Source organism: Procambarus clarkii, chromosome 83 (assembly GCF_040958095.1).
Source record: "Procambarus clarkii isolate CNS0578487 chromosome 83, FALCON_Pclarkii_2.0, whole genome shotgun sequence".
NCBI lineage: Eukaryota > Metazoa > Arthropoda > Malacostraca > Decapoda > Cambaridae > Procambarus > Procambarus clarkii.
In genome coordinates this window covers 3,664,882-3,689,694 of record NC_091232.1, presented here as the reverse complement: position 1 = coordinate 3,689,694, position 24,813 = coordinate 3,664,882, and the positions used below count along the sequence as shown (strand labels likewise).

At 36.2% G+C, this 24,813-nt stretch overlaps 2 protein-coding genes across 5 annotated transcripts in view; one reads left to right on the top strand and one right to left on the bottom strand.

Annotated features, from left to right (window-relative positions):
* AGO1 (protein argonaute-2) overlaps positions 1-10,443 on the bottom strand; it is a 50,476-nt gene extending 40,033 nt beyond the window's left edge. Inside the window, exon 1 of one of the 4 annotated variants that reach the window (XM_045759492.2) lies at positions 10,316-10,443. In XM_045759492.2, the coding sequence (XP_045615448.1) occupies positions 10,316-10,334 (19 nt within the window). In that variant the 5' untranslated portion in view covers positions 10,335-10,443. Of the gene's footprint in view, positions 1-10,120; positions 10,273-10,315 lie in introns of those variants that run through there. The other 3 variants (XM_045759493.2, XM_069316295.1, XM_069316294.1) reach the window with 3 other exon arrangements.
* Positions 10,444-14,468: 4,025 nt separating this feature from the next.
* Positions 14,469-21,108, top strand: mRpL53 (mitochondrial ribosomal protein L53). The gene is made up of 3 exons (XM_045759496.2): positions 14,469-14,649; positions 17,044-17,156; positions 17,911-21,108. Exons 1-3 carry the CDS (start codon positions 14,498-14,500, stop codon positions 18,063-18,065), a joined length of 420 nt encoding a protein of 139 aa, XP_045615452.1. The 5' UTR covers positions 14,469-14,497; the 3' UTR covers positions 18,066-21,108.
* Positions 21,109-24,813: the final 3,705 nt, after the last annotated feature.

Below are 24,813 nucleotides of genomic sequence, written 5' to 3'. Positions count from 1 at the left end.
CCCCCCACAGAGAGGTTGCAGAGCAATGGCCCTGGAAAAAAAACCGTGGTAGGGGTTTTTCTTATCTGCCACTAATCGGGGTTAGGCAACCAAAAAGGTAGGCATAACAAAACCAACCTCACATGGTAAGAAAATTACAACTAAAAACTGAAAAGAAAGGTAGAACTACCTCCAATTCCAAGGAAACAAACATCACACTCCACTGCTGCACCTCTCATCCGAGCAGCCTTCCCCTCCCCGGCTACCCAGCACTCCAGTTCAGAAGCTAAGTATAAAAGCGCAAAAAATGCTGACTGGAGGGAGGGAAGGTTGCCAGGGAGCCTCCAGGGCTCACCTAGAAAATAGCATTTCATTACATTCAATGCTGGCAAGACATGTTGCCAAACATGGCACCCAATGCCACAAACTTCCTAACATCATGGGCACAAGGATAGATCACAGGCTGGCTGGCTAGACTTAACCCTGGGAAACCCGAGCCCTGGAACATGGAACTAGGGAAACCGGATCAACCCAAAGCACATCTCCAGCCACTGAAGCACGCAGATAACGGTGGAGAGCTGCAACCAGACAACACGATGCACCCCCAATCAAGCATCAATGATCCAAGGACCCCTCCAGAAAGCAGCTGTCTTGTTCTTCACCAGAAAAGAAGAAGGCTGCAACTGAACAAACTGACCACCAGGACTGAAAAAGCAGAAACCACCGTGCCGGAGGAGAGCTTGCAGCTCACCAACTCGACCCCCAAAGGCCAATGCCAACAGAAACAGAGCCTTAGAAAAAAACTTGGAACCACAAACCGAGGAGAGCACCATGTCCAAGGACCAGGATGACTCGGGCGGCGCATGAGCAAGCCAGAGGTGAAACAAAGCACAAGAAAGCTTACAGAATAGGGCAGAAGAGACATACACTCCAAACGCAAGCTGGAGCAGCTCTGCCAATGCTGCACAATACAAGTCGGCAGTAATAGGCATCAAATGATGGTTCTGAAAAAGCCAAGACAAAAAGAACAAGACAACCTGATCAGAAATAGAAGACTACCTACTAAAAGAGAGAAAATGGCGGAAAGAACGCCAGGAAATTTCATACTGTCGCTGAGACGAAGCTCTCAGGTGGGACACCAATATAGCCACCTGATCACCATACAAATGGTGATAAACCCATGTCAAAAAAAAACAAATGCAAAGAGCAGAGGAGAAGACTGACTGAACCAGCCATGTATCAGACTGGTCCGACCCGCTGGAAGAGGCGGAGCCGCAGGAAACATCCCGGGTTTGCACACCGAGCAAGCAGCGCCCGAAACCAAGGCTGGGTCAGCCACCAAGGGGTCACGAGGAGTACTCTCCCTTGGTACAACTCCAACCGAGCCAGAACCCGAAGCAAAAGAGGTAAAGATAATCCCTGCCAAAAGGCGTCCACCACAACATCCTCGCAGTCGGAGAGGTCTGGCGTTGGGTTTAGTCTCTCGGCTGGGGTTTTGTGACCAGTGCTCACTTGGCCGGCCAGGGGCGATGGGGTACATCCTTCCGTCGGGCTCACAGCACGGTGCAGGTGTTTGGAGCAGTTCGGCTTTAGCTTTGGAGGGTTCAGGTCGCTTTGGGTTCAACCATCCGGCTCCATTTGGACTGTTCTCCGGTGGTTCATTGGCTGAACTGTAGGAGTTCTCTTTGGTCCTTGCCTCTTTGGGGCTGATCGCTTCGAGTGGCTCAGGGGGGGGGGGGATCCAACATCTTCATGGATAGCCTGTCTTGGTTCATTCCTCAGTCCACAGAAAGGAGTGTCGACACCGACCCTTCCGTTGGCTCTGCTGGACGTATGGATTCCCAAATGTCGTTGACCCTCTTCATGTCGGCGTGGTCTTGGCATCTCCCTATCTATATGGGAGAGGAGGGCTGTGCGGATGAGCAGTGCGGCAGTGGAGTGTGGTGTTTGCTTGTTTCCTTAGGATTTGAGGGAGTTCTACCTCTCTTTTGTTTTTAGTTGTAATTTTATTATGTGGGGGTTTGTTTTGTTGTGCCTACCTTTCTGGGTGTCTAACCCTGGTCAATAGCAATTAAGGAAAACCCCCAGCACAAAGGAAGTTTTCCAGAGCCACTGCTCCCTGCAACCTCTCTGAAGGGGACAGGTTCTGGCTCATGGTCCCCAGTAGGTCTCACTCCATAGACTAACGCCCCGGTCTATTATATCACACACTAGCCCAATAGCTCCAGAGAGCCGAAGGGGCTCCCCTCAGAAAAAATACTGTACTGTATTATAGGTTTTGTTTATCAACCAAATACAGTACATGTGATACATTTACTGACAATAGGCAAAAATGTGGACTTTAATGTTGAACAATATTACTAAAATAAATAAAATACAACTAACAAAGTAGACCTTAATGGAAAAAATAGCAACAGAATGAACTAGTAAAACAGTCTGGTTTGTACTTTTCGATCAAAACTGACTACAGATAACTGGATCGGACTTCATTAATATTTTGTAGCCAACAAAATGCATTATTATTTTCAAATTTTTTTTACACAACCTGAAATATTGAAAAATCACTACGCCTAATGTATCAATAGCCCTGTAAACAGTACTTCTGATGAATTTCAAACAATGTTAATTAACATGCTGAAAGCCAGTGACAAATGTGTATGTCACACTCACACACACAGGAAACAATTATCCCCAAAAAACTTGTTTTGTACTTCATTTGCCCATCTGATGTAGCAGTTTATTCTATAGATATTCATGAAAAAAATGTCATACAAAGGCACACAAATATGACTTAAAAGTTTAACTAAAATTAATTTCTTAGCTCTTAATTTTTAATAGGCGAGTACAATACGTCTAGAACCAAGTAAGACAGTACAATGTATACATTAAATTAACAAAATCTAAAATCTAGATCCAGCTTTTGTAACATTATTCCTTTTTTTTTTAATTGGGAAATAGTAAGTAAAATTTAAAGAATTGCTAGCATACATACGATGGCATGAAAAAGTACTGTATAATATCCACAAATAATATACTGTACAGCAACTTTACAAGCAAGTTCACCAATAAATTTTAAGAATTCCATTCAAGTTTATCCAGAGAATTTACTTTTTATTTGAAAATTATTAATAACTTAAGTACAATAGGCTACTGTTTTGTACTATTATGAAACCTCATTAAAAGAGAAATACCAGTAATAACGTATTTGCAGTTTTGGAATCGTTTAACACCCCCCCCCCCCAACTGTGTGTGCATTCTTGTCTAAATACACAAGGAAACCTAAGCCCCACACACAAACATGCACATACATTCACCCCCCACACCTGCATCCCTCTACCCCCCCCCTATCATATATACAAGCAAACCTACATTTGAGTACATTTTATTTGTGCATACTGTAACATATTGCCTTATAGGCAAAATGTTAAAATTGTGTTTCTATACATTGTTATCAGCACTTTGTACTTTGTAATAACTATCAGCAAACCTAGAAAGTACTCGAAATTTCAACTTAATAACTATACAGTAATTTACTTGATGGAAAATATTCCTTATCATATAACACACATGTACGGTATTAACAAAATTTAATAAACTAATTCATTATAATTGCTGGCTCAACTAAGAATATGCATCAAAGTGTTATAGACAAATTTGGAATCCGTTATCTTAAAAGAATAACTAAATAACAAGAAATATTACATAGCTCACTTATGAAAGTACTGTACTGTACTAAAATCAAAACTATAAGTCATTTTAACTAAATCAATTTAAGTTAACTTGAAAAAAAATGGCAATCCTTTTCATTCATGAACAAGTTCAAAGAAGATTAAAAGACATAGCTCTAATTACTATGTAGGCATAAACCCCTTTTATAACTATATTTATTGTATTTTATTATAAATCATGATTTCAACTCTAGCATTGGAATGCCTAATTATAGCATATTAGCTTGCACTTAATACAAGTGCACTTACATTTGCTCAATGAGTACATTTAACAAATGCATTATCTTAAAAAGATAATAAACGCATTCTGTAATTTCTTGTCAAATCCAAAATTTTAAAAAATGTGAAGAACGCACCATTCTCTTCTCTTGGCTTGTACTACCTTACCATGTTCATACAACTTTATGCATCTAAACCATAACAGCACTTTCATCTTGAGTCAGTCCACAATTCATTTACCCTTAGAAAACGGTAATCTAAAACTGTTTACTAGCTTTTCACCAATTACAATTCTTGAAAAAAAAAAAAAACTCACTACCATCTCCTAGCACTAAAATCAATCTATTACTCCCAACACATTAGTGAGAATCTGTTTTGCTACAAATGCATGCTAATGTTGATTACAAGAATTTATCCCTTAGACAGCCTGACAGTTTTTAAACCATTGTAACCATTAAAATACTACATCCATATCTTTCTTGGAACACTGAGAAAATCCAATACTGTATACATGCATAGCCAAGTACCAGAACCATACCAACAAATATGTTCAAAGTTCTACAAGCCTTCCCAACCTTGTTTAATTCCTAATATGTATATTCTTTTTCCATATGCTTAGAAGTATTTTTGTCTCTGGCCTAGTCAGTAGGAAATATAACCTAGATAGGATAATTCTGATATGTTTTATGCCAATGCTGAGTAAATAAATTTGCACACTTGGTTACTTAAAAAAACAATGCCAATGTTGAGTAAATAAATTTGCACACTTGGTTACTTAAAAAAACAAAGTGTGTACTGCAAATCAATAAAAGCCATTTTGTTTACACATAGTAGCATTGAGTGCAGGCAAATACTTAAATGTTAAAAATCAACAGGAAAAATCTAGCTGCCTTATCCTTTTACAATGCTAAATTAATAAATTAATTGAACTGATGACACTAATTTTTTATTAGTTTACTCATACATATTGAAAGCCATCACCAATTAAAATATGCAATTAATAACTTTTGAATTTCATGTACAGTATGTGAATCTACAACAAACCCAGTTGAAGATTTTAGCAACTTCCAAGCTCCACCCTAAAACCTGAAGCTATGACCTTAAAGCTGTACACTGGCCAGGATTAGGTCACTAATATGTAAGCAGCTCAACTTATGTTTAGTAAAATAAATACATTACTCAATGAACTACCTGTAGATAGCAGCATTCTAATAATGGGCAATTTCAGTAATTTTTAGATAAATTTCTTTGCCCATTTAAAGTGCAGTAGAATTAAAGTACTGTACTGTAAATTGGTAATTATATTTTCAAAAAATAATTTTCATATTTTATCTTATCAATGAGGTTATGCAAACAATCATTGCAATCATATCTGTTTGAAGATTTAGATCATTGCAGTTTAGAAAGAAAATGAATTACTGTACATTAAAGAGAACCATATTTTGTATGTGTGTGGGGCTAAAAATTGCTACATATCAAAATCAGTAAAGAAATGATCAAAGCCACCTAGCCTGAAAGGCTATATTGCAAATACAGTACAGTACTGACAACAATATTCACAATTGTGTCCACAAATCAGTAATTCTATACATTTTAGAAATTTAAAAATCACACTACAAAGGAAAAAAAGCTTGTCTTTTAAAATTAAACTCACGACTACGTATTCAATAAGGAAATGCTTTTATAATAGCCACCAGTATATCCTACCTAAGATATCATGCAACAATTTTAATACTACACGTGAACTGAATTAGATGTGATGAGAGTTTAGGTGCCACTTTTTCACAAAAGTTTTGAACAAGTTATTTTTTTTGATAGATCACCATGTTTTTGATTTTCCAGTTATCAAATTTTTCTTTTAAATAAAATTATGGCTTTATAAGCAGTAATATTCTAGGTTTTCAAGGAACATTTTACACTGAAGCTCCACACCCATGTTGTACTTAAATATTCTTAAAGGGAAAAGTATTTCATATGTACATTTTCACAAAATCCTAGTTAAATAGGCTAAACAAATTTGCAGAAAAATAAATCAAAGTAAGCTCTCATCAAATTCATTAAAGGTGCCATAAATAATTTAATTATGTGACGTCAAAAAAGGTTAGGTGAGGATATTTGTTTGGAAATGTAAGAAACATAAACCTTCAGACATGATAGTTGACAATAGACAGCAAGCAGCAGAAGATTAAATGCAATTTAGAGTATACAACCAACAGCAATCCGTCACTAACAGTAGAAGCTATAAGTTTTCGGAATTAATAGTGATTTTTTTTTACAATTTTGGGGGTGGGGAAGGGGGTGGCAAAGATTTTTTTTACAAACTTAACTCTACACAATCCTATTTAAACCCCAAATATTTGTGGCAAATATATAATTGCTATTGGAATGGCAATGCAACATGCAAAGCATTTACAAACAAAATCTCAAAGGAAACGTGTAAAATATCCTTTAAGAATTCTCAAGGCTAAACAAGGCTAATTTTGTACTGTATAAGGTAAATATCCAACCCCCTTAATAAAACACAGGTACTAATATTATAATATATTTACTATACTGCTACCTAGGCAATAATCTTAGTGTTGGATACTTAAGCCAATGTTGTGTTATCTACACAATAAAAATCTTGTATTCTGTTGAGTGAAATATGGTGCTGGCACAAAACTATCTATACAGCCTTACCTAACAGAGTATGAGCATTGAATACCAAAGGACATTTGTATAGAGAACGATCACCCTAATGTGATCATAGCAGTATAAACATTGTAATAATATATACTACTACTATGATCAGCAAACAATGTTACCTAGCCAAACATTACCTAATCAATACAAGTTATTAATCATGGTGAAGGGTGTTTCTCCTAAACTTTTTTCAGGTGAATGGAATGTAACTTAACATGACAATGCTGCTCCAACACGATAATTTAATACTTGCTCAACATCAGAGAAGCAATAATGCAATTGTTATACTCAAATATATAAAAAAAAAAAAGTTTGTTTCCAATCAGCCATTAAAAAAAATAAAATTGCACATTCAAATCTCATCCACGCAACTGTGATCATAGCATGTACAAACTAAATGTACTAATAAAAAATCTGCTTATTATGTTACTTATTTTTGGGGTTAAGAGCATGCAATAGTAAGATATTATGGCTAGATAAACCTACCCCAGCCTAGCAGCATATATTTTGGTGTACGTTTATACTCAAGGCTCATTTTATTTCCTTTCAGGTCAAGTTGTTCTTTTTTCAACATGTACATAACCTATACTAGCAACATTAATTTAAAAAATTAAGCCTAACATAACACTCAACCTAATCATAAATACCCTTAAGGGTATTTATGATTATTTAGTATTTATGATTAGACATGTCAAGTTAGGTAAGTACTGTATCTAACTTGACATGTCCATGAAGTCTAGACTAATGTGTCAAACTGGAAGGGGCAACCCATCCTCATATTACTTTAATGTATAAAATTAGTGTAAAAATGTGTTTGTAAATTAAATATTTAAAATATTGATATTTTTGGTTTAGGTACTGTATTATAAATCTGCCATGCCTTACAACGGAAATATTAAGACACTATATAGTACAGTAAAAGTAACCAAATCATGCACAATAGGAGTTGTACCTTTAATTACTACCAAGAAACCTGATGAATGTTTTGTGGTAAATTAATTATGGTACCTGTACTATATTTGCCGGAGTATAAAATGGGGCACTTTTTATATTTTTTAAATATATATAAAAAAATTGCCCTACATCTAATTACGGCCATATGCCGTAATTACGGATGGGACACCTAGTGCCATAGGCTAGGGAGCCGGATGAGCACACTGGGTAAGTTTGCTAGGCATAAAAATCGTTGCTAATAATAAAATATTTAAAACAAGCCAATTATTACAGTAAATTGTATTACTAACAATAAAATACTGAAAAGCCGAGTTATCATAGTCGGGCATCACAAATCAGTTATATCACAAACTTACAAAAAAAAATATTTTTACGATATGTCAGCAGTTATGAAGGAAGTGCACATCTCACCACATACATAACCCACACCCAATATATGTCATACATTAATGCATGTGTTACCTTTAAGAGGGCGCAACTCCATAGTCTCCCGAGACTGAAGGATGCCTACTACTACTACTACCTTTAAGAAACATTTATTCATTACTGTATCTAAAATGAAAAAATTCTCCCAGAAATATAAAAGAAATGTTAAACTTTCATTTGCCTGTCAGCCATTTGCAACAAATGAATGACAACAAAACCAGAGCGTCGGGACGGTGTGCCACCACCAGGTGCGCCGCCCTGGTAGCCAGATGCGGCAACACAAAACATCACATCCAGAAATACAAATTTAAAATCCTGTATAGCAATTCTCTTACCCAAAATATAAACTATACAGGTGATCTTAGGGGAGGTAAGAGTTGGGGTACAAAATCCACTTTAAAATCTTTCAATAAATGGATGATTAAACATACTAAAATAGTTTTTTCCACAAAATATCCTTGTAAAATAGGGGTGCATCCTATGGGAAGGGTGCATCTTTTATGCCGGCAAATACGGTAATTTTTACCAACTTGAATGATGTCATGGATCACAAATTAGTTCACTGGGCAATTCCTAAAATGTAATGCCTATTTTTATGGCTGTTACCTCAATAAGCACGAATGTGCTTCATAGCAATGAATTCAACACGACAGCTTTGCACATATAAATACAGTACAGTATTTGTGTGCTGGTTTGGGGTAGAAAGCAGTCATATTTGATTTAAGATAGGCAGGGGATATTTCAACAGCTCATCATATGGCTTCTGAAGGTAATACCAAGGCTAAACTTTTCTTTCAACAAATATCTAGGTACAGAAAATACAAATTTTTGTTAGGGCGATAAATGTGACAGCAGCTTGTTAGCCTACTGATGTTACTTAAACAAAAAAAATGCACTGTATTATATATTAAAGCATTCTTGTTCTAAAAACTGCACAAGCCTCAAAACATTATCAAATTGTCATAATATTGTATATACAAGTATCATGACAACCCTAACAGTGAATGAAAGTTTGTGGGTTAGGTTTGATTTATTAGGTAAGGCAGCTTCTTTTTCTAGTAGTAAACAGAATCAGATAGCAAGGAGCATTGTGCGAGATCCATTTTTAACACTAGAGTTTTTTTTGGGCAAATGCATAGGTTATATTTTATAAAACTACTTTTTTATATGCAAATGCTGTACATTGCTTACCCTAATAAAACTAACACATTAATCAGTTGTAGTTTCAACCCATTTTTTTATAATTTTCCTATTGTCTATTGCATTAAAACATCATTCTTTTAACAACTTACCTTCACATAGGCCACACTCATCTAAACTTTCTGGATGTGTTAGGTTAGATTAGGTTAAATATAGTTTTTTAAGAGGCTACATAAGCTAGATAAGGACTGGATATGTTAGGTTATTTTAGGTTAGGAGCACATTAGAAAACAGAGAACTTGACCCAAAACTTAGTTTTTGTAAACCGCATTATGCACTCACACTATACAATAAGCTTCACCCACTCAATGAATATCTTGGGTTCTTAGGTTCTAAAATTTGTGTGACCTGCCTTCTGTACAGTGACTGATATGCTATTACAGCATCCAAAACTGTTGACATAACAGAATGTATTATTTTAGCAAATGCTACAGTGAAAACATGCAAAAGAAATGCACCTTTTCCTTGCTAGATAGAAAATTTTAATAAAAATCTCCCGAGTAACTTGAGATGTGTAGCATGTCACCGAGTATGGTTAAAGATTGTTAAATTTTATATTTAATCACCAACTTCAGGTTTTATGGAAGGAGCCAATAATGAGTTATCTACTACAGCTGGTATTATAGAATAAATATTTTACAATTACGCTTAAATCCATGTCAAGCATGATACTTGGTCCAATGTTGGCGACCCATCCTGCTACATCCTTCATGAAAAGGTCTTCACGATTGGCATTTCTGATAGCAATTGAAGCTAATAACTTGAGCAGAATCCTGTCATATTGTGACGCCAAGGATGATTTGTCCTACTTGCGCGATCCAGGGGAGCTCTGGGGGGTTGGAGGCTCTTGACCCCAGTCTTCTCTCTCTCTGGCCAAACCACCTCGTTCGTCCCTATAATTACTTTGAACTTGCAGGACGCAGGTAACCCACCTGCCGTGACTGGTCTTGGCTGCATGGGTAGGGTGTTGCTGCCAGTATGGTTCTGTAAGTCTCTCACACACACAAACAAGGTCACAGTTCCGTTTGTGTCACTGCCCTACTAACAAAACATTCTTCAGTTCCTTCCTTGCTATGGTCTAAGGCTACGTGTACTTTAATGGAGGTGGACTCTTGACGAATACTTACGCTGCCCAACAGGGTACATGAACTCTACAATAGTTGCTAACTTAAGGACGAAACTATGGAAATCTCAGACTTCAAAATGTTGAAAATGGCGTTCTCGACTTCCTGCCTGGAGTAAGACTGAGCCGTTGGTTCCCTCACCTCAACGCTCCCACAATATACATCTTAAAATCTCATATTAACACAAACTCCTAATTTGCTACCGAGTTATATTTGTACGTTTGTACTCAGATATTCACCACTATTGGAATTTCTTATCTGTGGCTTTGGGAAGCGAGATCTAGCTCTTGGGCCTTGGACCTCCCTATATGAAATACCTGCAGATGTTTTGATTATTTCCTGACTTGGTGTTCTCTCATATAATTGTTTTTAAAACATGGAATGATGTGCGTTTCAACTCGTCGCCATCACCATGGTTGCATGTATGTTTCTTTTTTCAGCTTTCAATTAAATATTTATACTTCATGTGGGGATGTCGCTCGATGATTTGAAAGGTAAGGTAATTATCAAGAGAGAGCGCTAAGCCATTGAGACTATATAGCACTTGCGAGAATTTTTTAAAAATATAAGTGTAACAAATGCGTATATAATGCTTCGTGTACAAACTGTAATTTAATTTTGTATTCCAAAGTTCAAGTATGTTGACCAGACCACACACTAGAAGTTGAAGGGACGACGACGTTTCGGTCCGTCTTGGACCATTCTCAAGTCGATTGTGATGAGGAGATTGATTGATTGATGAAGATTAAGCCACCCTAAAGGTCGCACGGGCATGAATAGCCCGTAAGTGGTGGCCCTTTTGAGCCATCACCAGTATCAATTGATGATACTGGAGATCTGTGGAGGTGCGACTGCACCCTGCGTGACGGGAGATGTCTCCCATGTGAATGTGTTAAGATGAAGATGAAGCCACCCAAAAGGTGGCACGGGCATGAATAGCTCATAAGTGGTGGCCCTATTGAGCCATCACCAGTATCAAGAGCTGATACTGGAGATCTGTGGAGGTGCAACTGCACCCTGTGTGACGGGAGATGTCTCCCGTGGTGATGAGGAGGTAGAGACAGGCAATAAATAGGCAAGAGAGGGCTGAGGAGGAAAGTAAGGTGTAGGGGATAGTAGTAATAATGAGTATGTATTATTGAGGTATTATTCAAGTATGTTTATTGAGACAAAAACATCAGCTGTACGCTCAATCGACGCACCAATAAATGTCTATATTCCAAGCGCATGAAATCAATGGTAAAATACTAGAATGCCTGAAAAATGGTTACAACAAAAGAAAGCAAAGCGTCGTGTTAAATGAGTCGTGTTGAATCTGTTAGGACATATGTGGCGAGTAGGGTATCACATTAGGTTTCATTTTGGGGCCAACTCCTTTTTTTGTCAAATTGATCAGTGACATAGATAAGAGTATTATAAATCATATAATTAAATTTGCAGATGAAACTAAGATCTATGGCAAAGTTTGAAGCGAAAACGATACTGAGACTTTGCAAGGATATCTACATGAACTCCACAACTCGTAAAATCAACAATTACACTACCATATATCAGATTGATGAAGAATTAAAGGACTTAGGAGTTTTGACCTACCCTCAGTGTAACTGCATAACAAGTGAGAGCTACAGTAATAAAAAGCCAACCAAACCCAATATAGGAATAGTCAAACAAATCTTTGACTTCAAGGAAAAGAAAGTAGCTATTCAACTGTACAAATCTTTGATCTGTTGAGTGGTACATCTCCATCTGAGCTATTGTATCCAAGCATGGAGACAACCTTCAAAAGGACATATCTGTTTTGGTGAAAGTTCATCACACATTGACAAAAATCATCCCACTACTGTCAACTTTCATACCTGGAACAGTCGAGGGCCTCAGAACTAACAACTCTGCAAACCAGACATGACAGATATCATCATAAGATCTCTAAAATACTGAACATGTTGGAGTATATTAATCCAGACCACTGATTTAAAAGGTTAAATGTATATCATATAACAGCTTCAATCACAACAAGCAACAATGTAAGACAAAAGAGATGCTTTTTCACCCATAGGGTTATAGACACACGAAACTGCTTACCCGCCGAAGCCGTAAATGCCAAGACTTTAAATTCTGCAGTTCAAAATCCAACTGACAAAATCATTAGAATAAATGGGGGGGGGAGGGACTTTTAACAAGCCGCTGGCTTCCAATACCCGTCACTGCCACTAGAAAGATGGTGGCTCTCAGGTAAATTCAGGAAAATATAATTTTCTTGGGTATTATTTACCCTGAGTTCAATGCTCAAGCGGGACAGAAAAGGTTTGGCACGTTTCCTTTCACCTGATGCTTCTGTTCACCTAGCAGTACTTATAAGGAGTTTAGCAACTGTTGTGGGTTGCATCCTGGAAAAGGTCAGCAGTTAGCCTATACCGGGGGACCTCGATAAGTTTAATTATACTGGCTTCCTGTTCCCAACAAAGTGAATTAGTATTAACCATCCTACAATATAGGACAGAAAACATAGTTTTTCACGTATATATAGGTTTATAAACCCATGGAATCGCCTACTCGCCAAAGTCGTAAATGTAACAACATTATTCAACTGGATTTCAAAATCCAGTTAAAAAAATTCCCAAGAGAAATGAGAGATCTGTGATAAGCCGTCGGCTTCCTGTCCCCGTCGAGGTCCCCTAGATGGTGAGCATAAGGTCAATGACTACCTGATATATATATATATATATATATATATATATATATATATATATATATATATATATATATATATATATATATACATACACACACATATATATATGTGTGTAAATCACGAAAATTAATACGTGATGAAAAATGTGACAATGTCAGACCACGGAGGAAGAATTGAAACAGGAATTTTCTTCAGTACTTTCGTATATTAATACATCTTCAGAAGGAATGATTTACAGGTCGATTGATTGATAAAGATTAAGCCACCCAAGAGGTAGCACTGGCATGAATAGCCCGTAAGTGGTGGCCCTTTTGAGCCATCACCAGTATCAATAGATGATACTGGAGATCTGTGGAGGAGCGACTGCACCCTGCGTGACGGGAGATGTCTCCCGTGTTTACAGGTCTTGATTGATTGATTGATGAAGATTAAGCCACCCAAGAGGTGGCACGGGCATGAATAGCCCGTAAGTGGTGGCCCTTTTGAGCCATTACCAGTATCAAAAGATGATACTGGAGATCTGTGGAGGCGCAACTGCACCCTGCGTGACGGGAGATGTCTCCCGGACCAAATGGTGACCAAATGGTGTTTACAGATCAAGTATTGGACATATACATAGGCAGGAGAGAGAGGTGAAGTGAAGTGAGGTACAATGAAAAATGAATGGTAATTAAGTGGACACAAATATGAGCCGCATAAGAACTGCAAACCCTTACGGGTTCACCATAGCCCGTGCTACATGGACACTTCGTATTCTGAGTAGCTAAATCTAAAACAACAACAGAATTAAGGCAGTTCTGAAGTCAGAACTGCAGAAGGCCTATTGGCCCATATGATGCAGCTCCTATTCTTACCCACCAAGAGGCCCACACATGGATAATAATAGTATAAGATGGTAAATATTTACAATGAATTAGTGAGACAAATGTGTATCAATGATCCTACTCAAATTGCCCTTTAATTGATCTATCAAAAATGGATCTAAGTTATATAAACCACTGTTAATGTTCAAATTACTTTCTTTTGTGATATGTATTAAAGCAGATTCAATTATGTTCCTGTTATAAGTGCATATTATTATCCATGTGTGGGCCTATTGTTGGGTAAGAATAGGAGCTGCATCGTATGGGCTAATAGGCCTTCTGCAGTTCTTTGCGGCTCATATCTGTGCTGCTTTATAAATTAACAACTGTATGGGGATATTAGGTGAACTTATAGCTAGTTTTTTATTTACACTGTGTAATCTTTCACATATAATAGGGTAGCAGCACATTGTTCTGTTTACCTAAGCTTGTTAATACAAAGCAAACAATGGAACTAGACAAAATATAAGCGAATATTTAGTATCATCAATTTAGTATTGTATCTCCATGTATATATATATATAACTAAATAAATAAATATGGGTTTTATAGAAGGGAGGGTAATTGGGGGGGGGGGGGTGTTGACGGGATGGTACCAGGGGGGGTCGTAGAGGGGGGAAGAAATTCAATATGGCACTACCTTACACGTTCCAAGGAACCTTCACCAGAAGTGCCGGGCTCTACGCAGCCCTGGGCAAGCAGAGCAAGCTGCTTAACCTCACTCCGGTCAAGAAGATAACCTTCTCCTTCGACCCCCTGGAAGAAAAGGCCATTGTTGTGAGGTAAATCCATGTAGAGGAAACCAAAGTGTGTGTGTGTGTGCTTGCGTGGGGCACCCAAGTGTAGGCTGGGAGGGTGTTACAGGGTGCCTGGTGAGAGCCTAAATGCCATCACCATTATAAATAATGATACACTGGCAAGAGTTGTAGTTGTGTTAGTTGTAGCTACTGTCATAGCCACTAGACTATGGGTTATGGCTTCTGTACCCGTTACCCGGGAATTATTGACTCCGAGCTTCACTCCAGCCTCGAGCATGTAATAATAATAATAATTTATTTAGGAACAGTACATACATAGTTGCAGAGACAGGTTGCTCCTAGATATTTCTACAATTTTGTAGAAATAAAATGTAAAAACCACAATACTGTACAATGGTATTGACAGATAAAATATAATTAGGATGCATATAGTTATTGACTCGAGTACAATGATGTAATATATACAGTAGTCTGGGCTTCATAAAAACAATGCAACATATCCTAATGTTCACAAACTTGATCAAATGCACAAAGCAGTTTGACTGTCAGTTTTTGGTAAACTCTTTATTATATGATAGTTATGCTTGTATATAACTATGTATTAGAAGTAAACACCAAATATATAATATTAACAAAGATTTTGGGAGCCACTTGCCTGTGCCCGCATTTCTTGCATTAAAGTATTTTTGGTGCTCAGTATACTTATGCACCAGTTTGTATTCACAACTCTTCTCACCTTCAAAGCCTTGAATTAATCACATCAAGCATTATAATTTGTTGATCAAACCACACACTAGAAAGTGAAGGGACGACAACATTTTGGTCCGTCCTGGACTATTTTCAAGTTGATTGTGAGAATTCTCACAATCGACTTGAGAATGGTCCAGGACGGACTGAAACGTCGTCGTCCCTTCACTTTCTAGTGTGTGGTTTGGTCAACATATTTCAGCCACGTTATTGTGACTCCTCGTCTGCATTATAATTTGCTATATGGTACTGGTAAATAAATAATATGAATGAACATGATATCAGCATTATATCAAAGTTTCCCTGTAAAATTGAACTACTGACCTCCGAAAATAAGCTGACTAACTACTGGGTATCTATTTACTACTAGGTGAACAGGGCCATTAAGTGATAGGAAACCTGAACTTGTTAATAATAATAATAATAATAATTTTTATTTAGGCAAAGGTACATACATAAAGAGATTTTACAAAGTTTGTTGGCTTTATAGATAGAGCTAGTACATACAATGCCTAAAGCCACTATTACGCAAAGCGTTTCGGGCAGGAAAAAACACTACTGACTAAAGCTTAAAACTAATGGGTAAAAAGAAAAAAATGCGTTGAGTACAAATAAAAATAGAGGTAAAAGAGGGGGGAACATTGTTGAAAAAACAGCACAAATACAATTACAAATTATTACAGAAAATTACATTAAAACAGTGTTGATTTGAAAAACAAAAAAAAAACAAGACATACATGGGTTGACAATAGAGGGGTAAGGTAGGTTACAGGGAATTTATTAGGTATAGCTTCGTTTTTAACTTAAACTGGTTGAGAGAGGTACTGTCTTTAACATGGTTGGGAAGGTCATTCCACATTCTGGGCCCCTTGATTTGTAGAGCATTTCTGGTTTGATTAAGTCGTACTCTAGGAATATCAAAACTGTATTTATTTCTGGTGTGGTGCTCATGGGTTCTGTTACAATCTTCTATGAAGCTTTTGAGATCAGGATTGGCATTACAGTTTAGCATTTTATATATGTATAATACACATACATTCTGTGTATAATAATAATAACATCATAATAACGGGAATAATAACATCAAATCTGTCTGTCTATATATAGTACAACCATCATAAAAATATATTTATATATAGCAAGTGTCTTCCTTTTATTAATGTTTTACATATTCATAAATACTGTAACTTTTTTTTAATGGGATATAAGTATATAATTAATTATATAATAATTATATAGTTATATATAATTATAGTATATAAGTAATTATTAAAATATTGTGTAAATAAGGGGGGACAGTGACAGAAATGGAGCACCTTATCCAGACTTAAGAATAGCTTGCATCTGAAAAGCTTGTTTTGGAGTGGAGTGAGACATCAATAAAAGGATTAAAAAATTGACACTTACACTTATGCATGGGATAATTAATTTCTAAATAAATTTATTTCCATACAGTTCCTTATAGTATATATATAAGGAACCTTATATAATATTAAGATTAATATATAATCTTATATATTGCCCCATGCATATCTCATTATATATATTTAAAAAAAAAGTACAGTATTCAGTATTTCCAACTTCAAGAGTATATTTCAATTGTCTGTAATTGCATTTTACTTTCATTTCCAATAATACTGTGGTGTCTAATCTTAATTTGTTTTTCCTCAGGCGCCTGCTGAATTTCTTTTATATAGAGAGAGTTCGGGAAACCAATCTGAATTGCATGTTGAAGACTAATGTATTGTCTACAAGAGCTGACCCTACTGTAGAAGTCAATCTTGGTAGGTTTAAATGTGAAATGTGATCGGTATCATTTACAGAATACTATCCCCAGGAACCTATTGAATATTTCCTGATCTCTATATTGTACTTCTTTGTACAATAAGTTTATATATTTTTTATTTCTGGAGGAGTACATACAACTCTGTATGTACTGTTATAAAATAGTACCTACAGTATATTATATGTACTGAGGTAGTTATTTGAAACTGTCATTATATCTTAAGAAAACATTTGATTTTTCATAATTTACTTTTAAAGTTTTTAATATGCATTGTAATGGAAGAACTAACTGAAATTTATTTTTTAAAGTAAAATTGCATACCTAGTACAGTATACTGCATATACAGTACAGTACTTATATATGGACATTACAGTATTTAACCCTAGAAATGAGTGCCTGGTATTTAGTGATTAGATTGATATACAGATCATGGTGAATATTTTGACTATACTGTATATGTATAGAGTATTTATAAACACAATCGACAGCATATATATTGATGTATTATAGTAAGTAATTAATGAGGTAGTCAGGACAGTATTGACTGCGAGGCAAGGTCGTCATCACGATGCTTTAAAAGACTATGAGCCAAGAAGCAGGGAGGCCTGATGTTCGTTGATTGCACGATATTTTGTTTGTAAGCATGGTGTCATGCTTGTGTAGCTTTGCAGTATTCTAACCATTATTCTCAATTTTATTGTAATGTGTTCAGTGTTCTTTGAACTATAGTTAATTTAAATCTTTCATTTCAGTGGATGGTAGAACACTACTCTTCCAAGCGAAGCATCTGGAGCCCTTAGAAATACTTACACATTTCAATAAACTAGTAAGCAGCCAAGTTAAATTGGATGTGGCAACAGAAAAGTTATCTAAAGGAAAACTAACAAAATCTCAAAAGAAAAAATAAAGAACAATTGAAAATTGACCCTGTACTGTATATATTTTTTAGATTTGATTGTGTATCACTTTAATTCAACTGCCAAGAAAAATATTTAGGAAGAGTGAGTTATTGGAAATTTTCTAATATAGTTTTGCCTTAAATCTTAAGGTATTAACCAAGTCATCATGTCCACCCAGGCTCAGCGCAAATATGAAGCCACCCTTAGCATTGTCAACAAGGTGTATGACAGTGTGCCAGCTTTCACAGATGTTTTTGATGAAGAATCTTGGTACATATTTGCTGGATGCTTTACAGCAGCCACGCTCATCTTGACAATAGTTGCATCAAGATTTATTACTCTAAAGCCTGTAGATTGAGTCACCTATAATGGGTTGACTTGCATTCATGAATAAAGCATGCTATTCTCCATATAACCTGAACCTTGATTTAATTATTTGAGCAATGTGCTAGAAAACCTTTTGATTCTTTGCCATCCATCACATCCAATTGGTTTACTTCATGTACTGTATATGGATTGAATATAGCTGATAAACATGGGTAACTGTAGTTTGTAATATTGTACTGTACTATGTAAGATAATAAGATAGGCAGCTAAACCTTTTAATTTCATGATCATTAGAAAAAACTTTGAAATTTCAGTACAGTACCTGTACCAGGATCTCATTAAGTGAATATCATTTAACTGATGACAATGCACATTGTTTTAGTGCAATAAAATTATATTTATACGTGCATCACATTATTATATATGTGGAGTCCATAAATGTATGTGTATATATCAGATGCTTAAATTTAAAATTCAGAAATTTAGTGTTGTCATTAGCACATTATATATGGATAGTATGTTATTGTTAATACATTGGGGTGGTAAATGCATTTTCCACTCTCTCCTGCCCTTGGAAGTCTTACCATTACCCTGTTTCCTACTTTCACTGGGTAGGGAGTAATATGACACAGAATATGGATGTATTATTTGAAAGAGAGGGCTAAAGATATTTTGGATGACCCTTGGTACTATCACATTAACATGGTACAGTATAGAAAAATATCCTTGGTGGCCTTTTGGTCATTTCAAAAGACCACTGTTATAAAGTATTGGTACTAATTGTGATATCAAATTATCAAGTTTTCAGGCTCTTAAAAACTACCACCGTAATGTTCATTGCTGCTTTGCATGCATACCAATTTTTCCATGATTGCTCACAATATTGATTCACCCGCACTTGAGTCTTCTCCTTTTTTTTTTTCTTTCTCATTAATATACTTTACTTTATTATTGCTTCCAAATGACTTTACTATTATGGCACACATATTAGGATGCCTTCACTTGCCTCATAATTCCATTACATAACCATTCTTTATTTATTCAATACCACACATCCTTCTCAGGTTTTCATCTCAACTGCTCTAACTCATGATATTCAGTTTGGGCCAAACCAGTTTCATGCCCATGCATTAGAATTAGAACAGTCCTTTAGTGTCATTCATTTTTATCAGTACTTTTATTTTCCCACTTTCCATTCAACCTCATTCAAAGTCCTCTGGCATCATTCACATATCCTAAGTTTTAAAACTTAACAACTTCAAAGTAATGTATCTTTCCATTCATGGCAATGTCTTATTTTGTTTATTGGTTGGAACTTTTGTAGCTCGTGTTGGTGCTCCATAGCCTTTCCGGTTTGGTGCCTTCTATTGATAATTACTTGTAGCTCATGTCTTGCAAATACATGTAAATTAGAAATATTAACAGCTAATGTAAAGAAAAGAAAAATTGAGGCTATGCAAAATGCACCAACTTTTTTTTGCTTTGTTGGATTTGATCACAATTTAGGTCCCAGGTCGAACACCAGCTGGTGAGTTATTCGAAGCAATTTCTTCATTGAGTTTTGCTTCCTGTAACTATTTTCTCCTTCCCATGGATTTCTGCTCTCGTATTGGGATCCTGAATAATGTCTAGGAAGTTTTGAATATTCTGCAACAGTCCTATAAAACTATCTGGGCTCAGTGCTTTCTTTTGATATGTAATTACTTGCTCGCTATCAGATAGTATTTTATACAGTACATGCTTGGAAAGTTTAATTATTACCTATTAAATTAATTGGCCACAAGCCATTGATTTGTTATTAGAGATATGTTAAGTATCCTACTTGCTTTTTATTGTATACTGGTATCACTTTGTGATTGAACATTTCCTGCTGGTATACTTAAGTTTCCATTTTGTTTTATCCACAAGATATTGGGAAATTACCCTCATGTATGTTTTATCCACAAGATATTGGGAAATTACCCTCATGTATGTTTTATCCACAAGATATTGGGAAATCACCCTCGTGTATGTTTTATCCACAAGATATTGGGAAATCACCCTCGTGTATGGCTTGAAACTTTAAAAAGACCTATGTCAAGAAATACGAAGTTGGTGCTTTCGATGAATATCTAGTAAAGTACAGTAATTGACATTGTTGCTACATAGGCCTCATGGCTCGGTGCATTTATATCAATTTCTATAAGAATCTGATAATTTCCTGTAGCTGCTGCAAAATTTCTATACATCCTGATGATAGGGGATAACTGGCATAATCTTGGCAGCAAATGATATACTATTCATGTACAGTACTCCTTAAAGCACCTTGTATTACATCCCTTGTACTAATTGCACCACTGTTCGTATGTTTAAAGTACACTTGGTTACCTTTGAGCTTTGAAAAAATAGAACATTTGTTATCTCTGTTCAGGCACGATAAACACTGTTGTTGAAATGTGGGGATAGAATATTAAAACCTAATTAAGCATGACTGGGTATATATCATAATGGATTGGCATACATTATATTTAACTTTGACATCATTCAATTTATATGTAATTAATAGAAAAGCATATGAAATCTTTATATACAAGAATTTATTTTTGAGAGGTGCTCCATACAGTAATGTTCCTTCAGGTCTTGTGTATCAGATTATAAAATTACATGTATAAAACTACATTAAAACCTGTATAAGTTGTTACCTGAAATTACCTTGTTGACAATTTAAAAAATTGCCTTTTTGAAGCTTTGGATCTCATTTATTCCTCCTATACCTGTATATTCCTTACACCTAATGTTTAGTATTTTTCTTAGTTCATGTGATTCTCCCCTTTAAAACTTTACTACTTTGTGTATTTTAGCCGACGGTGTGTTTGCACTTAAATTGAAGGTTGTTTTGGACAACACTAGTTTTGTCTTCTGGCTCTCATATTGGCATCTTAGATATCAATTAAGACTTTTTGACTTTTGCACCACAGATGATGCTTAAATCCTCCAGGCTTGGTGTCATCTTTTGATATTTACTTGGACACTATTTAAAGATAGGGCTGATTAGATTGTCATGGTATAAAATAATAGGGTGCTTTATAGGGTAAGTAATTGTTAAAGGAAGGTACCAAGACTGTAGCACCAACTGTCAATGGATATTCAAAAGGTGTTAAATATCACTAGATGCCAGTACTATAACAAAAAAAACAATGCAAGCAATATCAAAGGTATCGGACTCGTCAGGGATTCTGCATCAGAACAAATGACCCCTAGTGACATTAGGAAAGCAAGACATAAGGTCATCCTGAAAATCAGGACATTCAACAAGGTGATGCACAACTAAGTTGGACAATGCAGTTCAAACAAAAGTGGAACAGGAAGCTCCATTAATTGAGCACGAGTTAAATGGGTGTGATCAATACACAACCTAGCCAAAGCAGTTTCCCATAACATTTATTATGGTGACAGGAGGAAGGCTAAGAGGGAAGGTCACTTAAGAGCATGCAGTTTATTCCCTGTAATGCTCACCCAACAATCCTGCCACCGGTTGTGGATAGTAGAATGACTGGGTACAAATCTGAATAAGGATTTTTTTTTTTAAGGAAATGTTGCAAGCACGAATTGCCTATTTAGTGGTAGATCCGCAAGTTTACTTATGGTAACTTCGATATGGCTGGGAACTGCAAAATTTCACTCATATTTGCCAGAGATAACAAACAGCCAGCATTGGATTTCAACCATCACAGGATGCAAAGAAAAAGACTGGATCCACAAGAGCACTGCAAAAGTCAACCACAATGACAGGAACAAAGACAGAAAGAACAGCTAATGAAGAGCATACAATATTGTGGTATGTTCTGCAATGAGGATGCTAGGCTCTGGGAGCAGGTGGTATATATGGGAGTGATCAGAAAGAGAAATGGCAAAGCCACAGAAATAAGTACAGGAGGAAAAATGTTCATGGAAAGGGTTTTCCAAACAGTTGGGAAATTATCAACCATCATCATGTGGGGGCTGATAGTGATGAACAAAACGCTGAAAAGCCAAGGGAGTAACCCAGTATGGTGCAGAACATAGCACCAATAAGGGATTGAGGAAAAGGCCAAGGAATATGAGGAGGCCATAAGTTTAGACAGCTTTATAGGATAAGTTAAACAACAAATGTGTGTGTGTGCGCTCACCTAGTTGTGCTTGAGCTCTTTGGTCCTGCCTCTCAACAGTCAATCTGCAGTAGGATATTACAGGTGTACAGATTTCTGAGCTTCTCGAGATGTATCATATCTCCATTTGAAACTGTGTATGGAGTCAGCATCCACCACATCACTTCCTAGTAATGTCCTGTGTGTGTGTGTGTGTGTAATTACCTAAGTGTAATTACCTAAGTGTATTTACAGGATGAGAGCTACGCATGTAGTGTGTGTGTATATATATGTGTGTGTGTGTGTGTGTGTGCGTATATATATATATATATATATATATATATATATATATATATATATATATATATATATATATATATATATATATATATATACTGTAGCTATGTAATAAAATAAAATAAATAATATAAAAAAATAGGGGTGGTAGGAGAAGAAAATATTAGTGTTCAGTAAGAATCCACATGGTCTTCTCCGAATACATACTCTTTATTTTCTTCTTTGAGGCATTGGGTCCCTACAATTGCACCAATTGCACACACACCCATATATATATATGTGTGTGTGTGTGTATATATATATATATATATATATTAGTCAATTCTTAAGGCTGCAAACTTAAATCTCAATAGGTGGACGTTAAAATTTCTGTATTGAAATACAAATGTATACGTATTAACTTTTGTAGACAAAATCACAAATTTTGTACATTTGTAACCTTTGTGTAAAAAATGTAATCATTTAAGAATTATTTAATTGTTATGCATAAGTAACAACATATTGCATATGTAAAAATTTACATAAAATAACAAACTTAATACATATGGCATACTTGATAAAAAAAAAAATTGATATGTACAGAAAAGCAGACAATAGAAAATAAATATGCATAGATGAAAAAAATACACATATAATGTACTGTATATACACATTTCTTAATCCTTAACTTGCCAAACAAATAATAAGTTACCCCAATCCTGATTTTCTGTTTATAAAACTATAAGAGTAATTAGAATTGTAAGGAACAAAATTCTAAATATAAATAATTTTACATTTAAATTATTTATATTTCAATTAAAGGCAACGTACACACTTTGTCACAGATCACATATATACAGTTGCAGCAGTCAGTGAAAATACATTTTCACTCGGTTATTCTGATAAAAGAAATTTTGCTTCTAAAAAACTTTATATCTTAACACTTTCGCTCACCCCGCGCGCCACCCCTCGACAGGGCGATATGGGCCCCAGCATGTCACGGAAGCGCGCGTTAATTCCGAAAAGTGTATACTCTCTTCAACTTTGTCACCTCAATTCTCCTTCTACGAGATTAAATTTGGTATCATTGTGTTCGCAATAAAATTCTCTACAGCACTAAATGCATATAAACTCCAAAAGCCCGGCTAATTACCCGCAGCAGAGAAAGTGTGAACGAGTTACCCGGGAGCGCGGAAACGGGATAAAATGTTTTCACTATTTTCACTCTGGTCACCTCAATTTTTGTCCTAGGTCTTTCATTTTGGTCTCAATGGGTTCGTAATAAAATTCTCCAGAGGAACATTAGCATATAAAAAAAAAAACCTGGTCACGCTCCAACCGCCGACGAGTTGAAGACGGGCCATGCGTTAGCCATGAGTGAGCGCTCAGAGGCCTTCCTGCTACACTCCCAATTCCCACCCTTTTCAAGCCTTTCTTTCGCAATTTTCTTCCTGGAAGGGCCTTGTTCATGATTACTATCCATCGTGGAGTAAGCGTAGATAGTTTCTAAAGCCGCAGTAAGAAATATAGCCACGGAAAATAGCCGAAATGTTCACACGTTTGAGATGCGAGGGGAGGCGACATTGGTCACAACAGTGGGGCAAAGACAATGGGCCCACGGCGTGTGCCAAGCCGCCTGAGGGCCACGAGGCTCAACAAAGAAAATGGGAAGACATCGGCGCACATTTTAAAACCAGTCCCCAAAAAATCGGATAAAAACCTGATTTTTGGCGAATTTTTAAAGTGGATGACGCAATGCTGCGTCATCCCCGGCATTACCGCCAGTAAACGGATGACGCAATGCTGCGTCATCTCCGAGCGAAAGTGTTAAGTCCATTTTCCCATATATAGTATAATGGCATGTGCACTCCTGGCAGTGATTTTGCCAGGATGGTTGAGCGTGTGAAGTGCAAACTATACTTCACTGGTTTATCAACGTTTTAGGGATGATGGCCAGAAGTATGATGACTTCTGACATGAAACTACACCTCACAAATTTTGGCATCAGAAAAATCCAAAGTATCACTAAATTATTATTCATGGCAGT